Here is a 21,773-nt window from a genome sequence, read left to right as displayed (position 1 = left end):
ATGTTATTCGCTGCCTTAACTGATGGTTTGCAAGACCAAGAAAGACAGAGAAAACTTCCACCAAAGAGCCATCAGTTGGTTTGAAGTCTTTAAATTCCTTTTGATAATTTCATCACTTTTGCAGAGATTTCCTATTTCTTTTCAAATTCCCTTTATCTTGTTGCTACTTTGACAATTCCAGTGCTACTGGAGGTAGAGGCACAGAAATAGGAGGTTTGATAGAAAAGGGGATAGGAGTACGGAAGTGTTTACACCAAAATAAATATGAAGATGGCACATGAAAAATGTCTGTTATATCCTAGGTCTTGGTACTTTAGGGAAAGATTTAAGTATTTGAAAGTTCTTTTATAAACTAATATTTTAAAAATTTATTAATTACTCCAATATTGACTTTTATTACATAGTATTTTAAAATATATGTGTAAATAAGATTTTATATGTATACTAGAGGCCCGATGCACGAAATTTGTACAAGAGTAGGCCTTCCTTCCCCTGGCTGCTGGCACCAGCTTCCCTCTGGCACCTGGGACCTGGGACCTGGGCTTCCCTCACAGCCCCAGCTTCATCTGGAAGGTTGTCCGGAAGGACATCCAGTCTAATTAGCATTTTACGCTTTTATTATAGATATTTATATATAATTATTGTAAATGTAAATTACATATAATGTATTTATATGTGTACATTTTTATATAGGTAATATTTTGATTATATTATTGAAATTTATAAATTTAGTTTTTGTCTGGTTATACCTTGATATGAACATAGTGAAAAGTAGCAAATTATAGCAGAATGTAAGTTTACATGATTTTTCGTTTAAGACTAACATTTACTTACATTTAGCCTAAGTAACATTTTAATTGTGTGTGTTTATGTATATACATACATATATATACTTGTATAGGTAGATAAATAAATCAATTGACTTGAATTTAAAACAGGTATATGGCATGATAAATCATCATCAGAACCTGCATTTCTATTAGGCAATCATCTTATATATGCAAAAGTGGTAATATTATCAAAAGGAATTGAAAGACTTCAATCCAACTGATCGCTCTTAAAATACTGGCAATCATCTTATATATGGAATATATGGAATATTTCCATTAATTACCTCTAGATTTTTATTAGATTTTATACATCTCCTTTCTGAAAATGAACTTGGTTGTATCATATGTAAGATCTGAGTAGTTCTTATATTAAAGGAATCTGACTTAAAAATGCAATTTAAATTTTTCTACATTTTAATTTTTATTAACTTTATTCTGAGAAAGAAAATAAAATGTTTCATTCCTTATTCTAAATTCAGATACAGTTTGTTAAAATAACAGTTGGAACACTAATGTTTTGATCATTGTTAAACAATTCAAAGAAAATTCTGATTTGTTAGTTTAAATTCCAAATAGGTAACTTTTCCAATTATCTTTCACAAATAAAATTAACCTTCAAAATTAATCTCTGATATTTTAGAAATTTTGTTTAATATATATTTAATGAAGGCATTTTTTAAAAAAAACCTTTAAAATGTTTTAAGTAATGTAAACATCACCACCTGCAGAGTATTAATATCAACCTTTACAACAAAATGCCTGCCATGTACAGGATAGTAAAAGAACATAAAAATGGATGAAATCTGTCCCTCCTTAGAGACCCTTATAATCTAGAAAAATGAAGAGATTCTTTTTTTTAGACATGAAACTCCATAAGAACAAGCATCAAATCTCTCTTACTTACCATGATATCCCCAGAATGTAGCACAGTGCCTGACACATATAGGTGCTCAGGATTTGTACTGTCAGTGAATATATGGAAGAATGAATGAGCAAACAAGCATTCCTTAAAAAGAGTATACTTTTAAGTTTATAAGCAGTGAGGTGTTATTCAGTGGGCTTTTAAGGTAGTTCTCCTAATTTCATAATTTAATTTCCCCTGTTCCCTATGATGATGCATATTGGTTGGTGATAGTACACGATTTGGTTATTTGGTTGATGTAAACAATGAAATATTTACAAACCAGCAATTCCTCTACTGCCCTCTAGATGGGGATCCTTTACACTCTGGCGTGGCTACTTTCTTCTTTTTAAAGAATATATATTTATTTAAGGAAGGAAGAGAGAGATAGGAACATCATTGATGAGAGACAATCATTGATCGGCCGCCTCCTACTGGGGATCGATCTGTGATCTCCCGGGTCATAGGTCGATGCTCAACCACAAAGCCACATTGGCCAGGCCACTTTACGTTTTCACATGTGATTTTTCAATGGCTACCCACTGTTTTCACATAGGATCATTTTTACTTTTCTCTGGCTAAATTTCTAAAATAGTCATTCTTTGTTAGAAAGTCAAATTGGATAAAGATATGCATACTTATTTGATTTTTTAGTTTATATTTGTAATTTTTAAATGCAGGGGAAATGATAAAATAAAATAATAAAGAAGAAAACAAGAGAAAGGTTCTATGAATTTAGGGAAGGTAAAAAGTGAGATTATTTGGGAGCTCCATAAAAATAAGCATCAGATCTGTCTTATTTATTAGAATAATAACTTTCAGTTCCCATCTAACTTCACAAATTTTACTTAAAACAGTTGTTGTCTTAAGCGTCTTCATTAATTTCATTGCCCTGCTGTGCACCAATGTGGCATTTCTTTGGCTCGTCATCAAAACTGGCAAGGTGACCTGCATGGTCAGAATTTTTATATCTACTAATGGACATTGTGTGATCTATCTGAAGATGTCACATTAATCCTTACCTGGCAGTCAGATAACTAAGAGCTTGGGGGTTGGATTTCTGATGAACCAGAATAATGCCTTTAAAAAAATTTATATAAAGAAACAAACATAGCAATCTCCTTATGGGTACACCTTTATATATTTTAATAGTAAAATGGACAAGTTAGGCCCTCCACTTCGAACTGGAAGACATGTGCAAAGGTTGTATGGCAGTGACACAAAATCAGACAGTGCCATCAAAAGACATGAGTTATTACCCATTTACAAGTAAGTATTTGTAACTCAGTTTGGTTAATCTATTTCAGATATTTCCTTAAAAGCTTTATATACTGAATACTATAAACTTGTACATACCTATACTTAAAAAAAAATCTTACTTTAATGATTTTTAAGCCACAAAGTGCTAAATAATCTTTTAGGACTTAAAACGGCTTGATTTTTGGTGAACATTTCTATTGTTCTAAAGCTATTTTTAGAGCATACATTTTATTCCATTCAATTTTAATTTTTAGAGGCTGGAAAAGCAGTCACCTTCAATAATTGTTATTTTTTTTGTAGGAGTAATATTTTTGAAAAGAAGAATATAGGGAATATTATGCCATGTATATAATATATTACTAGATTATCTTTTAGTTAAGTTGATGATGAATTGATATAAAAAGGCAGAAAAAACAATTCTATTACTTTATTTTTAAAATATATTTTATTGATTTCAGAGAGGAATGGAGAGGGAGAGAGAGATAGAAACATCAACAATGAGAGAGAATCATTGATCAGCTGCCTCCTGCACGCCCTCTACTGGGGATCGAGCCTGCAACCAGGCATGTGCCCTTGACTGGAATCGAACCCAGGACCCTTCAGTCCACAGACAGATGCTCTATCCACTGAGCCAAACCAGCTAAGGCCCGAAAAAACGATTTTAGAAAACATTTCATGTAGGGACCTCAATCTTTTTGTTAGATGGTTATGAATTCCATGTAAAACAGGAAAAGGATGTGAAAGCCACTTTGGAACTCTTTCACGTGAGACTTCAAGGGTTACTAGTGTGGGCTCCAATACAGGTCTAGCCCTCTCATTTTAACATTATGAAATTAGGGCCTAATAAATTAAGTTACTTATTAAAGGTGAAAAATATGTTATTAGAGTTCACTTAGGTAACTTTTAAACCAAGGTCTACTATCGTATATTCTCTTACCATGTATGAAAAGTAGTAAATTTAGATATACAATTAAATAAAGATGGAGCATGTCTTGAAGATATTAGCAGCCAGCAGCCCTGAGTTATTTTTAAGCAGTTAATGATAAATCCTAGAAGGAAGAATCTGTGCCCTAAGCCAGTTTTCTTTGTACTACTGCTGTCTGAAGCAGATCTAAAAGAAACACTGACTAGCAGTAAGCTAGATTAAGTGCAATTCCAAAATTAAACCTTTCATAACTGCTGGAACTGTATATAGTGGGAAGATTCGACCATTGAGGCTGGGCTGTGCCCTAAGCCAGTTTTCTTTGTACTACTGCTGTCTGAAGCAGATCTAAAAGAAACACTGACTAGCAGTAAGCTAGATTAAGTGCAATTCCAAAATTAAACCTTCTTTCATAACTGCTGGAACTGTATATAGTGGGAAGATTCGACCATGTGAGGCTGGGCAACATGTGTCAAGTGCTGATGAAGATAGTTCTTCCCAGAATCTAAGAATGGTTCTTAACATTCAGATTCTGCCTTTTAGAAGATGTTGCCAAAATACGTGATCGGCATTTAATATGGCGGCTATTATTTATAATCTTATTTTTTCCTAATTATTAAAACAACTGTAAATTATTGATATGGTGAAATTGTGTGTGTGTGTGTGCGCGCGCGTGCGCGCACATGGTTGTATTTGTATTACCTGTATATCTTATGCATACATTGTATGGAAGTGATAGAATTTCTAACAAGACTTATTTCTAGAGCCAAAATATAAGAAATGAGTCCTTTCTGTTTCTCTTATGACTTTCAACTGGAGGAATTGCCATTTATTGGCAATTATTTTTTAGAAATTAAATTCCTAAAAAGTCACAGTTGCAGTTCTGCAACATCCTTAGAGGGGCTATCTAATAGCAGAGTAGAATACACCTCATAGATGGACTTGCAGTGACTATTTGAAGGCCATTTGATGTCATCTATGTACCAAGGTGAAAGATGATTTTTGTTGAAGTTTAGAAATAATTTAAAGTAACTATTCAAAGCAGCCTCTCCCTGAATGATAGCATTGCATATTAAACATAAGGTTTGTAAAACCTAAATTCAAGTTAATCATGTAATCATTGTGCAAATTATTTAATCTCTCTGCCTATGAGTTTCTTTAATTTTAAAATGGGAATAATATCTTTGGAAATTTTTGTGAATATTAAAGTTACATATGTATCATATTTAGCATATAGTGTTATTTGAGAAATAGTAGATGTGTTGCCTACATTATTTTCATGGTAGCTATTTGAAATTTTAGGAAATTCTATTCAACTTTACTGTATAAGTAGACAAAGAAGAATTTTAGCCAAAGTTTAAGAACTTTCTATGTAAAGGAAATTTGGAAAGCATTTTGCTTGTTTATAAATCACAACATTGCTTATCTCTGAAATGAAAAGATTCGAGTAAATCTCTAAAGAGGGGGCAGAAACTAATACTTTACTGAACATCTAGCCACTACTTCAGCAATGCACTTGGCCGTGCCACTTTGGTAAGTTACTTAGCCACTCTTCGTCACATTTGTAAAGTGCAGTTATTAATTCTACCTACATTATAGGGGTATTCTGAGGATTAAATAAGTTTATATGTAAGGTATATATAAATAAGCTTATTTATAAGAAGATAATTAGAAATATGGCAATACCAAATATAGTACGCACCATTGCGTAAATGTGAATTTGTAGTAGCAGCAATAGCCATAGTAATAATAATAGTATTATCAGCAGCAGCATTGCTAAATGCTCATATAAGTTGCAATTTAAATCATGTAACATCCTATAAGATAAGTGAGGATGGTCCTATTTTATAAATTAGGGATTTTGGTCTCCGAGAGGTTGACCACCTTAACAGAGTTGGTTGTAGCAGTTGGGATTTGAATGCAGATTCATCTGCATCTCAGAATCTGTCCTTTCACCATTAACTGTCATACGACCACCTTATTTTCCTTGGATTCCTGAAGTCTCAGAAAGGGAATCAGGGATGTCCTCACCAAAACTTTCCCACTACTGATAGTGATAGCCCAGACTGTGTAGTTAGTGAAATTAAGTTTTTAAAGGGAAAATTGTATTAACCCATTTATTTGAGTTGATATTCCTCACAACAGATTTTCATATATTGAATATTACATTTTAAAATAGCTAGCTAATGTTTAAAGTGGGTAGCTTTTTTTTTTATCACATCTCATATGCTTAACATATTATTTAAAAATTATTTGTAGGCATTTAACAAACCACATCTTTATTTTGAGGGAAATGTCGATATTAAACTGTAGATAACTTGAAGATTTTCAGAATGATTAACTTAAACATTTCATGTAAAGTATATATACATATTTTAATTGATTTTATATACCATCAAGAGAATGTTAGTAAATGCAAAATGCTTTGGCTTATCTTTAGTTTTAACTACTATTGTTTTCTATTTAAAAATAATTATTTGAATTTTAATCTTTTACTTAACCTGTCTACAGTTTCTAATTATTTTTCTAATCATACAAATAGCAATTTGAGAAGTAAGTGATTATTATTCAATACTGTTTCATTGCCACCTTTTCCCCTTTCTAGCGCTAACATCAAACCTCGAAATTCCACACCACCTAGTTTGGCACGAAATCCTGCCTCAGGTGTCCTTACAAGCAAGAGAAAAACATATGGTGAGAATTACATAGCCAGGTATGTTTAGCCCTGGTATTTTAATAACCAGAATAAAAAATGAAATGTGTAGTTTTCCAAGGACCATATACAAAAATATGTACCAGGCTTTGATAGAAAATCTGATTTTTTTCCTTTGTTTTTTATTTAATCTGGCTTTTAATTTGTATTCTAAAGAAATAGTTTGGACATAAATAATATTGACCTATACTTTGTAGTTAGAATTATTGTTATAAATGTTGAAGAATAGTTTGTTTGGTTCCACTGGATTAATTTGTGTTTTTTATGTCTTCGTTTTTAACTGCAACATGGTTATTTTTATCTCCACAAAGTGAATAATAGACTCTTTAAACCACTGCTGTTGTAATTTTCAGCAGCATTTTAATACATTTAAACTCCTCCGCTGAGGTTGTGATTATTCATCTACTTCCCTTTCTAATCTGTCCCAATTATAGATATTTTCTTTGTCTCAATTATAGATATTTTTTTATAGACATCCCTACTTATTCCAAAAAATTTTAAGGCAAGGTACATAAAGGTACCATAAGAGGAAGGTACTTAGCTTTTACAAAAACAGGGACAAAAATATAAAGGAAGTTCTAAGAAATTCTTAACTAGAAAAATAACTTAGTTTGGTTTAGTAGCTCAGAGCCTGTAAAAGCAAAGGCAAATTATCTGGTATGAAATGCTCTTTACCCAGGCTTTCTGGTTCTCACAGGTAAACAAACATAAGCACACAGTTCTGACTTACAAGACATACAGAGAAATTCCAAATTGTACAAACTAGCAATCAGTCACCAGTGAGGAAAAAATTAATAAGTATAAGTACTTATTACTTAAAATAGTGAAATCATCAACCATTGACTTATAAAATAAGTCTGCTTAAAGTATGTAAATATGTACTACTCTTTGTAATATTTTAAGCAATAAAACAAAATTTAAAAAAAAAGAAATAAGAGAGGGCATTGGAATCATTAACAATGACAATATACTGTCACATACTGAACATCTATGCAAAAGAACTAAATAGAACTCAACATGAGGAAAAAAATTAGACTCAAAAGATGGTTTAAATTGTAGATAAGTCACAGCGAAGGAAGAGAGAAGTGAATTAGAAGATAGATTCAAAGACATTATCTTGGGACAAATACAATGCCAAAGAAAACATTTAAAATTTCAATATTTACTAAAAGAGATCGGGATTCTCAGATGCTGCAGAGTAGCTGGAGGCTTCATCCACTTGTTCCAAACCCCACACTGGATTTGTGGATAAACTGCAGAGTGTTCAGCTTGAAAATCAGCTGAAGTGTAGATGATCTGAAGTATTGTAGGCAGGGAATGTGGAGAAAGGACAGGAGACACATAGAGGGTGAGCCAACTTGTGCACCTGCATGGCAGGGAAGCCTTAGGAAAAGTGTAGCTTTGGAGCCTCCGGCCCCTGGGAGTGTGGGGTCTCAGCCCCAGGAAGGGATTCCTCAATCCAGAGCAACAGAGAAGGGAAGGGGAGCCTGTGTAGCATCAGGCAGTGGGAATCAGTGGGGATTCAGTCTACCTGGGAATTTCACACCGCACCATCCCAGACAAAGAGTGATTTCTTTGTTATGACACCAGCCTGGGAAGTCCACTTAGATCTGTGTCTGTGGGAAGGACCATGTGGCAAAGACCTGGGCCAGCAGAGGGGTCTGATTGGTACACCCGGAAGTGAATCTGAGGAGCCCTTTATTCTCTGGAAGAACTTTGGGGAGAGAGCCAGAAGAGGGCTGGACAGTGTGGTGTGGGAAAGAGAATTGATCTAGCCCAACTCAAGCTGACAGGCAGTCACCCTCCCGCCACCTGCAAAACAACTGGGTGTTCCCCATCCTGGATTCTGCACCTCTATGGCTATGGCTGTCTGATGGCACAGAGGACTTGGACATTTGGCCTGGTAGGAACATGGGTGGAGTCCCCAACCAGTGGGGGCTGGATGTGCTGAAAGATTGGAGTGCCGAGCTGGGTTGATTTTATTCTATGCCCTCCTACTTGGTATGGCGGGGAGGGGGTGCCAGGGAGCCAGGCATAGATGAGGTATTGTAACCCTGTCTCCCGGGTGAGTTCAGCCAGTGCAGTCCTTGGAAGGAGAGGAGGTATCTGCCCCACCCTACAGACTGTGGGCACCAACCCCAATGCAAGTGTGTTTAAACCACCCTGGCCAGGTCCAGGATACCCCACAGACACCAGTTCTATGGGGGAAGGGAGAGCAGCTGTGAACAGAGACATTCAAGGTGTGAGACCGGATGCAGACCCAGCCTCTGGGCTATGGAGCCTCCGCCCATGGGACTACTTGGGGCTCCATCCTGCCAGGCTTCAGTCAGATTGCTGAGGGCCAGGAAGGGACAGCGACTGGCATTAACTTGCACCGCAGAACCTTCTGGGAGGCCCTGGACTGGAACACCAAGAGGCCAGATTTGGACAGCATCAGAGCAAAATCTCACCAGGACTGTGAATCATAGCAGTAGTCTTTAATGCATGGAAACAAACACAAAGAAACAGCAAAAATGGGGAAACAAAGAAACAGGCCCCAAACGAAAGAATAGTAGGAATCTCCAGGAAAAGAGCTAAATGAAATGGAGGCAAGCAATTTATTAGAAAGAGTTCAAAGTAATGGTTTTAAGAATACTCAACAACATGGAAAAGGACATAGAAACCATGAAAAACAACCAGTTGGAAATGAAGAATGACGTAGCTGAAATAAAAATACACTGGAAAGAATAAACAACAAGTTGAAGGACTTGGAGGATTAAATCAGTGAATTAGAAGACAAGGTAGGAAAAACAATCAGCAGCAAAAAGAAAAAAATAATTAAAACGCACAAGGATAGTTTATGGGAACTTTAAGACAACATGAAATGTAGCACTCACATCTTAGGGGTAACCAGAGAGAGTAAAGAAAGTGAACAAGGGATAGAAGAAATAATGACAGAAAACTAGTGGAACCTGGTGAAGGTAAAAGCCACACAGGTTCCAAAGCACACAGAGACCCACAACAAGACACATCATAATTAAAATGGCAAACGTTAAGACAAAGAGAGAAATCTTAAGGGCAGCAAGAGATAGTTATCTATAAGGACTTTACATTAGGTTGTCAGCTGATTTCTCAACAGAAATATTATATGTGAGAAAGGAATGTCATAAGGTATTCAAAGTAATGAGAAGCAAGGATCTGAAACCAAAACTACTCTATCCACAATGGCTATCATTCAAAATTAAAGGTGAAATAAAGATCTTCCTAACCTCCCTCGCCTCCTCCCCAAAAAAGCTAAAATTTATTACCACCAAACCAGCATTTCAAGAACTGTTAAAGGGATTGCTGGAAGAAGGAGGAGGAGGGGATAGAGGAGAAGGTCTGGAGGGAAAGGGGTGGGGATAGAGAGAGGTACATAGGCATGAGGAATAAAAATGGCAATAAATAAGTAGCTATTGATAATAACCATAAATGTAAACAGGTTAAGTACCCCAAAAGACATAGGGTGGCTGAATTGATAAAACATAACCTATAGATATACTGTCTACAAGAGACCCACCTCAGAACAAAAGAGTTACACAGAATGAAAGTGAAGGGATAAAAAACTTTTTATGCAAATGGAAATTAAAAAAAGAAGCTGGGGTAGCAATACTTATATATCTAACACTAGAGGCCCAGTGCATGAAAATAGTGCACTGGTAGGGTCCCTAGCGGCTGCTGGTGGCCGGCCGGGTACTCCCGCCCTTCCCCTGCTGCCTTCGCCTGCTGCCACCGCCACCACCAGCTGGGGCCTCCCTCCCTTCCCCCGGCAAGCCCCGCCCCTTGGTCAAACTCTCGGATGACCTCCTGGTCGAAGGGACAATTTGCATACTATGTTTTTATTATATAGGATAATAGACTTTAAAATAAAGGCTCTATTGAGAGACAATGAAAGGCACTACATAATACTAAAGGAAACTACATAATACAATCCAACAACAGGATATAACCCTTATAAACATATATACACCCAATATAGGAGCACCTAAATACATTAAAAAAACCTCTTGAAGGACTCTTAGGAGAGATTGATAGCAATTCAGTCACTTTAACACCCCACAGGAGAGATCTTTCAGACAAAAAATCAATAAAGAAACTGACTTTAAACTATGCACTAGATAAGATGGAATTAATTGATATTTACAAAGCAACAGAATATTCATTCTTCTCAAGTGCACATGGAACATTCTCAAAGATAGACCACATGATAGGACACAAAATAAGTCTCAACAAGTCCAAGAAGATTGAAATCATATCAAGTATCTTCTTGGGTCACAATGGCATGAAACTACAAATCACTATAGTAAAAACATTCAAACACATGGAAGCTAAATAGCATGGTATTAAACAATGAATGGGTTACCAATGAGTTCAAGGAAGAAATAAAAAAGTTCTTGGAAACAAATGAAAATGAGCATACAACAACTCAAAATCTATGGGACACAGGGAAAGTAGTCCTGAGAGGGAAGTTCATAGCATTACAGGACTACCTCAAGAAACATCTCCCATAAACAATCTTATCCTATAATTAAAAAAATAATTAGAAAAAGAACAAGAAAAGCCCAGAGTAAGTGGAGGAAATAATAAATATCAGAGCAGAAATAGATGATACAGAAACTAAAAAAAAAAAATCCTACAATAAAATAGATCAATGAAACCAAGTGCTGGTTCATTGAAAAGGTAAACAAGATTGGTGAATCTTTAGCCAGTCTCATCAAGAAACAATGAGAGAGGACCCAAATAAATAAAATCAGAAATGAGAGAGGCAAAGTAACTACTGACATCACAGAAATACAAAGAATTTTAAGAAAATACTATGAACAACTATATGCCAACAAACTGTACAGTCTAAACAAAATGTACAAATTCCTCAAAACATACAATCTTCTATAAATCAGGAAGGATCAGAAAACCTAAGTAGACAACTAATGAAATTGAAGCAGTAACAATAAAAAAAACTCCTAGCAAACAAAAGTCCTAAACCGGATGGCTTCACAGACAAGTTTTACCAAACATTCAAAGAACTAGCACCTATTTCCTCAAACTACTCCAAAAAATTCAAGAGGAAGGAAGACTTCCAAGCTTTTGTTTATGATGCCAACATTATTTTAATTCCCAAACCAGATAAAGGCACTACAAAGAAAGAAAATTACCAGGCTAATATCCCTGATGAACACAGATGCTAAAACCCTTAACAAAATATTAGCAAATAGGATCCAGCAGTATATTAAAAAGATCATAAATCATGACCAAGTAGGGTTTATCCTGGGGATGCATGGCTGGTACAATATTCACAAATCAATTAATGTGATAGATCACATAAACAAATGAAGGATAACAGTCACATGATCATAGATACAGAAAAAGCATTGGACAAAATTCAGTACCCATTTATGATAAAAACTCAGTAAATTGGGAATTTAGGGATCATAGCTCAACATAATAAAGGCCATATATGATAAACATACAGCCAACATCATTTTCTTTAATGTCTTAGAAGTTTTTTTAAAAAATATATTTTTATTGATTTCAGAGAGAAAAGGGAGAGAGAGATAGAAACATCAGTGATGAGAGAGAATCATTGATCAACTGCCTCCTACACATACCCTACTGGGGATTGAGCTGCAACCAGGGTATGTGCCCTGACCAGGGAATTGAACCGTGACCTCCTGTTTCATAGGTTGATGCTCAACCACTGAGCATGCTGGTTGGGCAACATCATTTTCAATGGGCAGAAACTAAAAGTATTTCCCTTAAGACTGGGAAAAAGACAGGAATGTTCATTTTCATCACTCCTATACAATATAGTACTGGAATTCCTAGCCATAGCAATATGACAAGAAGAAAAAATAAAAGGCATCCAAATTGGAAAGGAGGAACTATTATTATGTCATTATTCATACATAGAAATATATTGTACATAGAACACTTTAAAGACTCCACCAAAAAACTACTAGGTTTGATAAATGAATTTGGCAAAGCAGCAGGATACAAAATTAACATCCAGAAATTGATGACATTTTTATACATCAATAATGAACTCTCAGAAAGGGAAACTAAACAATTCCATATACCATTGCAACAACAACAAAAAGATACCTAGGAATAAACTTAAGGAGGTAAAAGACCTGTACTGAAAAAAGAAATAGAGGAAGATACAAACAAGTGGAAGCATATACTGTGTTCATGAATAGGAAGAATAAACATCATTAAAGTGTCCATACTACCCAAAGTAGCGCTCGAAGCGGCAGGCTGCCGGGAGGAGCCCGCGCCACTCCACTCTTCCCTGCCCTGCTGCACCTGTTGCCGCCACTGCTTGGTAAGCTTGCTGAGCGGCACTCCCACTGTGGAAGTGCAATGACCACCAGGGGGCAGCTCCTGCATTGAGTGTCTGCCCCCTGGTTGTCGGTGCCCATCATAGCGACTGGTTGACGGGTTGTTCAGTCGTTCGGTCGCTTTGGCTTTTATATATATAGATGGGACTGTGTCAAACTAAATAGCTTCTGCACAGCAAAAGAAACCATCAACAAAAAGAAAAGGGAACCCACTGTATGAGTGAACATTTTTGCCAATGATACAGCTGATAAGGAGTTAATTTTCAAAATTTATAAAAAATTTATACAACTCAACACCAGGAAGGCAAACAACCAATTAAAAAATTCAATGGACTGTCATGCCAGCATGGCTCAGTGATTGAGTGTTGACCTATGAAACAGGAGGTCATGGTTCAATTCCTGGTCAGGGCACATGCCTGGGTTGCTTGCTCAATCCCCAGTGTGGGGCATGCAGGAGGCAGCCAATCAATGATTCTCTCTCATCATTGATGTTTCTATCTCCCTCTCCCTCTCCCTTCCTCTCTGAAATCAATAAAAATATATGTTATTATTTTTTAAATCTTTATTGTTGAAAATATTACATAGGTCCTCCTCCTTCCCCCCCATTAACCTATTCCAGCCTGCTCCAGTCCTCCCCACTAGGCCCTTACCACCTCATTGTCTGTGTCCATGGGTTATGTATATATGCATACAAGTTCATTGGTTGATCTCTTCCCACCTACCCACCCTTTCCTACCTTCCCTCTAAGGTTCAAAGTATGTTCATGCTTCTATGTCTCTGGGTCTATTTTTGATCATCAGTTTGTTTGGTTCATTAGATTCCACATATGAGTGAGATCATGTGATATTTATCTTTCTCTGACTGGCTTATTTTGTTCAGCATAATACTCTCCAGGTCCATCCATGCTGTTGCAAATGGTAAGAGTTTTCTCTTTTATTGCTGTGTAGAATTCCATTGTGTAAATGTACCAAAGTTTTTTTATCCTCTCATCTGCTGATGGGCGCTTAGGCTGTTTCCAAATCTTAGCTATTGTAAATTGTGTTGCTATGAACATAGGGGTGCATATATTCTTTCTGATGAGTGTTTCGGGTTTCTTAGGATATATTCCTAGAAGTGTGATCACTGGGTCAAATGGGAGTTCCATTTTTAGTTTTTTGAGGAAAGCCCATGCTGTTTTCCAGAGTGCTACTAGAGATGTCTGAGATTTTGTTGCCTATGGTTTCTTCGAGGACTTTTATGGTTTCATGTCTTACATTTAAGTCTTTTTATCCATTTTAAGTTTATTTTTGTGTATGGTGTAAGTTGATGGTCTAGTTCAGCCCTGGGCAAACTACGGCCCGCAGGCTGGATCCGGCCCGTTTGAAATGAATAAAACTAAAAAAAAAAAAAAGACCGTACCCTTTTATGTAATGATGTTTACTTTGAATTTATATTAGTTCACACCAACACTCCATCCATGCTTTTGTTCCGGCCCTCCGGTCCAGTTTAAGAACCCATTGTGGCCCTCGAGTCAAAAAGTTTGCCCACCCCTGGTCTAGTTTCATTTTTTTACATGTACCTGTCCAATTTCCCCAACACCATTTCTTGAAGACACTGTCTCTACTCCAAAGTATGCTCTTGCCTTCTTCATCAAATATTAATTGAGTATAGTGGCTTGGTAGATTTCTGCATTCTTTGTTCTGTTCCACTGATCTATATGTCTGTTTTTGTGTCAGTACTAGGCTGTTTTGAGCACAATAGCTTTGTAGTATAACTTGATATCTGGTATTGTGATTCCTCCAACTTTGTTCTTCTTTCTCAAGATTGCTGTGACTATTCGGGGTCTTTTTTGGTTCCATATAAATTTTTGGAGTGTTTATTCGAGGTCTGTGAAATATGCTGTTGGTATTTTAATAGAGATTGCATTGAATCTGTAAATTGCTTTGGGTAATACGGACATTTTAATGATGTTGATTCTATTCATCCATGAACATGGTATATTCTTCCATTTGTTTATATCTTTCTCTATCGTCCTGTAGTTTTTGGAGTACAGGTCTTCTACCTTCTTAGCTAAGTTTATTCCTAAGTATCTTAATTTTTTTGTTGCAATGGTAAATAGAATTTAAAAAAAAATTTCTCTTTCTGAGAGTTCACTAATCCTATATAATAAAAGCCTAATATGCAAATTGACCAAACGATGGAATGACCAGTGGAACGATCGGTCGCTATGATGTGCACTGACCACCGGGCAGACGCCGCTCAACGCAGAAGCTGCCCCCAGCCCACAGGCCCCAGGACAGCCAAAGTAGGTGCTAGTGGGGTCCCCCGATCGTCCCACCCGTCACTCCACAGATTGGCCCTGATCGCTGGCCAGGCCTAGGGACCCTACCCATGTACGAATTTCATGCACTGGGCCTCTAGTGGTATATGAAAATGGTATGGATTTTGGAGTATTAATTTTGTGTCCTGCTATGTTTCCAACTTCATTTATTAAATCTAGTAGTTTTTTGATGGAGTCTTTAGGGTTTTCTATTTACAGTACCATGTCATCTGTGAATAATGAGAGTTGTACTTCCTCCTTTCCAATTTAGATGCCTTTTGTTTCTTCTTCTTGTCTGATCGCTATGGCCAGGACTTCTAGTACTATGTTGAACAAGACTCGTGAAAGAGAGCATCCCTGTCTTGTTCCTGTTCTTAGGGGAAATGATTTTAGTTTTTGCCCATGAAGTATAATGTTTTCTGTAGGTTTGTCATGTGGCCTTTATTATGTTGAAGTATGATCCCTGTATTCCCACTTTGCTGAGACTTTTTATAAAAAAGTCTTGTGTTGGAATTTTTCGAATGCTTTTTCTGCATCAATTTATATGATCTATGATTTTTTAAAAATATATTTTATTGATTTTTTACAGAGAGGAAGGGAGAGGGATAGAGAGTTAGAAACATCGATGAGAGAGAAACATTGATCAGCTGCCTCCTGCACATCCCCTACTGGGGATATGCCTGCAACCAAGGTACATGCCCTTGACCGGAATCGAACCTGGGACTCTTCAGTCTACAGGCCGACGCTCTATCCCCTGAGCCAAACCGGTTAGGGCGATCTATGATTTTTGTCTTGTAGTCTGTTTTGTAGTCTGTAGTTGTCTTATGTGCTGTATCATAGTTATTGATTTGCAAATATTGTGTCAGCTTTGCATCCCCGGAATATATTCCACTTGGTCATGATGTATGATCTTTTTATCTTATTTTAATTTATTTTTAAAATATGTATTTCTTTATTGATTTCAAAGAGGAAGGGAAAAGAAGAGAGAGCTAGAAACATCAATGATGAGAGAGAATCATTGATCGGCTGCCTCCTGCACACCCCCTACTGGGGATTGAGCCTGCAACCCAGGCATGTGCCCTTGGCCGGAATCGAACCTGGCACCCTTCAGTCGGCAGGCTGATGCTCTATCCACTGAGCCAAGCCTGCTGTATGATCTTTTTAATGTATTGTTGGATCCAATTTGAGAATATTTTGTTGAGGATTTTAGTGTCTGTGTTCATCAGGGATATTGCCCTGTAGTTCTATTTCTTTGTCATGTATTTATCTTATTTTGGCATTAGGGTAATGCTGGCCTCATAGCAAGAGTGTTCCTTCTTCTTGGAATTTTTTTGAATAGTTGGAGGAGGATAGGTGTTAGTTCTTCTTTGAATATTTGGTAAAACTCCCCTGTGAATCCATCTGGACCAGGGCTTTTGTTTGCTGGGAGGTTTTTGATTACTGCTTCAATTTCATTAGTAATTATCAGCCTATTCAAGTTTTCTGATTCTTCCTGATTGAGTTTTGGAAGGTGGTAGTTTTCTAGTAATATGTCCATTTTGTCTATTTATTGGAATGAAGTCATTCATAGTATTTTAATATCCTTTGTATTTATGTGGGGTCAGTTGTTACTTCACCTCTTATGTTTCTGATTTTGTTTAGTTGAGTCCTCTCTCTCTGTTTTCTGGTGAGTTTGGCTAGAGGTTCATGAATCTTATTAATCCTTTCCAAGAACCAGCTCTTGGTTTATTAATCTCTTGTATTATTTTTTTGGTGTCTGTGTCATTTATTTCCTTACTGGTCTTTATTATTTCCTTCCTTCTATTTATCTAGTCTTTTCTTGTTGTTCTCTTTCTAATTCCTTAAGTTGTAGTGTTAGATAACTTATTACCAGTTTTTCTTGTTTTGTTTTTTAGGTTGGCCTGTAGTGTTATAAACTTCTCTCTCATGACTGCTTTCACTGTGTCCCATGGGTTTTGGATTGTTGTGTGTTCATTTGCATTTGTCTCTAGGGTGTCTTTTATTTCTTCTTTGATCTCTTTGGCAACCCATTCATTGTTTAATAGCATGCTATTTAGCCTCCATGTGTTTGATTGTTTTTGAGCATTTTTATTGTAGCTGATTTCTAATTTCATGCCATTGTGGTCTGAGAAGATGCTTGATATTATTCAATCTTCTTGAATTTGTAGAGATTTAGCTTGTGTTCTATCATGTGGTATATCTTTGAAATTGTCCCATGTGCACTTGAGAAGAATGTATATTTTGTAGCTTTGGGGTGGAATGTTCTGAAGATATCAATTAGATCCAATTAGAGTGTCACTTAGGATTGCTGTTTCCTTATTGATTTTTGTCTAGAAGATTTATCCAGTGATGTCAGTGGGGTATTAAAGTCCCCTGCTATGATTGTATTGCTATCAATCTCTCCCTTGATAGCCTCCAGAAGTTTTTTTTAATATATTTAGATGCTTCTATATTTGGTGCATATATGTGTACCAGAGTTATAGCCTCTTGTTGTATTGATCCATTTAGTAGTATGAAGTGGCCTTCCTTATCTCCTGCTTTGGCCTTCACTTTGAGGTCTATTTTGTCAGATATAAGTACTGCTACCCCAGCTTTTTTTCATTTTCATTAGCATGGAAAATTTTTTCCATCCTTTCAGTTTTAGTTTGTGTGTGTCCTTTGCTCTAAGGTGTGTGTCTTGTAGACAGCATATATATGGGTCATATTTTCTTATCAATTCAGCTACCCTATGTGTTTTGATTGGAGCATTTAATCTATTTACATTTACGGTTATTATTGACTAGAGGCCCAGTGCATGAAATTTCTGCACTTGAGTGGGGGGGGGTCCCTCAGCCCATCCTGCGCCCTCTCGCAGTCCAGGACTCCTCAGGGGATGTCCGACTGACGGCTTAGGCCTGCTCCCTAGCGGGTCTAAGCTGTCAGTCAGACCTCCTTAGTACTGCAGTGGAGGCGGGAGAGGCTTCCACCACCACCACTGCATTTGCCAGCCATGAGCCCAGCTTCTGGCTGAGTGGCCCTCTCCCTGTGGGAGCGCACTGACCACCAAGGGGCAGCTCCTGTGTTGAGCGTCTGCCCTCTGGTGGTCAATGTGCGTCATAGTGACTGGCCGTTCTGCTTCAGTCGATTTGCATATTAGCTTTTTATTATAAAGGATAGGTACTTGTTTGTTGCCATTTTTTTTTTCTTTATGCCTGTGTTTCTTCTTCTCTTTCTATTCTTTTTACAACAGTCCCTTTAGCATTCCTTGTATTGCTAATTTGGTGATAATAAACTCTCTTAATCTTTTTTGTCTGTCTAGCTCCTGATTTCACCTTCAATTTTGAATGATAGCCTTGCTGGATAGAGTAGTCTTGGATTCAGTCCCTTACTTTTCATCACTTTGTATACTTCATTCCATTCCCTTCTGGCCTGATATGTTTCTGTTGAGAAATTAGTTGATAGTCTAATGGGAGATCTCTTGTAGGTAACTTTCTGTCCCTCTCATGCAGCCTTTAATATTCTTTCTTTCTCTTTTACATTTGCCAATTTAATTATGATGTGTCTTGGTGTAGGTCTTTTTGGATTCATCTTTATTGGGGCTCTGTTTCTTGGACTTTTGTGACTTTTTCTTCCCCAAGTCAGGGAAGTTTTCTGTCTTTATATCTTCAAACAGGTTTTCTATTCCTTTCTCAGCTTCTTCTCCTTCTGGCACCCCTATTATGCGGACATTGTTTCATTTCATGTTGTCCCAAAGCTCTCTTAAATTCTCCTCCTGCAGGAGGCAACAGATCAATGATTCTCTCTTGTCACTGATGTTTTTGTCTCTGTCTCTCTCCCTTCCTCTCTGAAATCAATAAACATATATTTTTTTAAAAATTCAAAGGACTGGAATATACACTTCTCCAGTGAGGACATACCATTGGCCAATAGACTTGTGAAAAAATGCTCAGTGTCACTATTTATCAGAGAGATGTCAATTAAAAGTACACTGTGGTATCACCTCACACCTGCCAGAATGGCTACCATCAATAAATCAACAAACATCAAGTGCTGGTGAGAATGTGGAGGGAAAGGAACCCTAATATACTGCTGGTTGTAATGCAGACTGGTGCAGCCTCTGTGGAAAACAATTTGGAGTTTCCTCAAAAAAGTTAAAAATGTAACTACCATTTGACCTAGCAATCCCACTTCTGGGAATATATTCTAAGAAACCCAAAACACCAATCAGAAAGAATACATGCACCCCTATGATCATAGCAGCTTTATTTACAACTAGGGGCCCAGTGCACAAATTCGTGCACTTTGAACTGTGGACCGCAAGGCTGCGGTGGGCACAGGGGCAGTTCTTGACCCAACCTCTGTGCCGCTGCCCGGAACCTCCCACCACAGCCCCCGATCCCTTGTCTGCTGGCAGCCCTGCTCTCACTGCTGCCACTCCCACGTGCTGACGGCGCCAGTCCCTCTCATACCCACTGATGGCATGGAGCAATTGGGGTCGGTGCCAGCAGTGGGTACAAGCAGCAGCTGCTGTCCCGATCGCCCCTCAGGAGCAGGGGGAGGTGGAGAAGCCCTCAGGGGCGATAGGGGCCAGCAGCCACCACTCGCACCCGCTGACAGTGCCAAGTGATTGGGGCCAGCGCCGGGCGCCAGCAGAGGGTGCGAGCGGCGGCTCTAGTGCTGGCAGTGGGTGCAAGCGGGGCCGGCACCAGCAGCAGGTGTGAGTGCCAGGCGGGACCGTGGTGCACAGGAGCAAAGAATTTTCAGTAACTACCAGAGGCTCGCCTCTATGACAGTGACTGGTGCTTCGCCTTGGTCTGGCATCCCCATTCACCTGCTCCACCATCCCACCATGGCTGACGCCTGCCATGTTGCGTGCACACACCCCTGGTGTTCAGCGCATGTAATATCGACCGGTTGTTCAGTTGTTCCACCGTTTGGTCTATTTGCATATTAGGGTTTTATATATATAGATAGCTAAGATCTGTAAACAGCCCAAGTGCCCATCAGCAGATGAGTGGATAAAAAAGCTGTGGTACATACACATCATGGAATACTATGCAGCTGTAAAGAAAAAAGGATCTTTTACCCTTTATGACAGCATGGAGCAACCTGGAAAGTATTATGCTAAGTAAATTAAGTCAATCAGGGACAGAGAAGTATCACATGATCCCACTTATTTGTGGAATCAATGAACAAAGTAAGTCCAGAGACAAGGATGCATGGAACTGACTGATAGATCTCAGAGGAGAGGGTAGTGAGGGGGACTGGGAAGAAATAACCAGAGAACATATATGTATGTATGCATAGTCAGTGGACACATACAGTAGGCCTGGGGTGGGACGGGTGTTTGGTAGAGGGGGCTGAGGGGGTAAGTAGGGAACATCTGTCTGTAATACTGTCAACAGTAAAAAAAAGGAAAAAAAATCTGAGCTGCACTATGGCCATAACTACCCATTTCAAACCATCCTAAATGGATGCTAGAGTTTTCCAAAAGCAGCAAAACTCCTTGATTCAAGAACATTAATCAATTATGTTTAAGTGCCTACACCACATATATACAGGGCTTGGGACACAAAACTCTTCAAAAGGCAGTAACAACAGTGAGTGAGAGAACTAAAATAATTACTTCCTGGGCACTGATCAGATTAAGATTAAGAAGATGATATGAAAGCAGGAAATTGTATTTAATGTATATATTCCTGTGAACTGATATTACTAAAACAGAACATTTCACATTGCAAATTTAGAACCCTGCTATCCTTATTTAATTGAAGAGAGTAGATAGGATGAGAAAGAGAGAGGGAAAAGGAGAAAGTAACTTTAGTAAAGATAGCAGTCAGGGATGTAAAATACAGCATAGAGAATGTAGTCAATAATCTATAATAATAAAAGCATAATACACTAATTAGACCGGACAGCCAAACGTCCTTCCGGATGTCCTTCTGGACGTCCTTCCGGACAAAGCCACGGTGGCTGCAAAGGCTGAGGGCAGGCTGGGGGTGGTGCCTTCTCCTGATCGGCCTGGTTGCCTCCCGCAGAGGCAGGCCAGACTACGTCTTAGGCCCGGTCCCCGCGGGGAGTAGGCCTAAGCCGTCAGTAGGATATCCCCTTAGGGCTCCTGAACTGTGAGAGGGGGCAGGCTGGGATGAGGGCTCTCCCCTCCCCAGTCAATGAATTTTCATGCACCGGGCCTCTAGTAATGTAATAATTATGGTGTCAGATGGGTAGTAGACTTACATTAATTACATAAATGTCTAACCACTATGTTGTGCACATGAAACTAATATATTATTGTATGTTAAATGTAACTGAAAAATAAAAAAAAATGTAAGAAGATAGGAAGGAAATAAAAACTTGACATTGTGATTATACAGATTTTGAAATGTAAAGGCAAAAAGCAGAAGAAAGGTCAAATTACAGTTTTATTCTTTTCCATGCATCATTAAATAACAGCTGGGTGCATTCCAAAGACTAAAGCCTTTATTGTTAGTAATAAAATTCACAACAAAGTATGTT

At 37.8% G+C, this 21,773-nt stretch overlaps 1 protein-coding gene across 1 annotated transcript in view; it reads left to right on the top strand.

Moving 5' to 3' along the window:
• Nucleotides 1-21,773, top strand: part of ZC2HC1A (zinc finger, C2HC-type containing 1A) — a 45,036-nt gene that overhangs the window by 22,042 nt on the left and 1,221 nt on the right. Inside the window, exons 8-9 of the mRNA XM_014532899.1 lie at nucleotides 2,884-3,000; nucleotides 6,519-6,626. Of these exons, the coding sequence (XP_014388385.1) occupies nucleotides 2,884-3,000; nucleotides 6,519-6,626 (225 nt within the window). The remainder of the gene's footprint in view (nucleotides 1-2,883; nucleotides 3,001-6,518; nucleotides 6,627-21,773) is intronic.

This window comes from Myotis brandtii, unplaced genomic scaffold (assembly GCF_000412655.1).
Source record: "Myotis brandtii unplaced genomic scaffold, ASM41265v1 scaffold922, whole genome shotgun sequence".
Taxonomy (NCBI): domain Eukaryota; kingdom Metazoa; phylum Chordata; class Mammalia; order Chiroptera; family Vespertilionidae; genus Myotis; species Myotis brandtii.
Note: the sequence above shows the minus strand (reverse complement) of the source record. Positions and strands in the feature narration are given on the sequence as shown.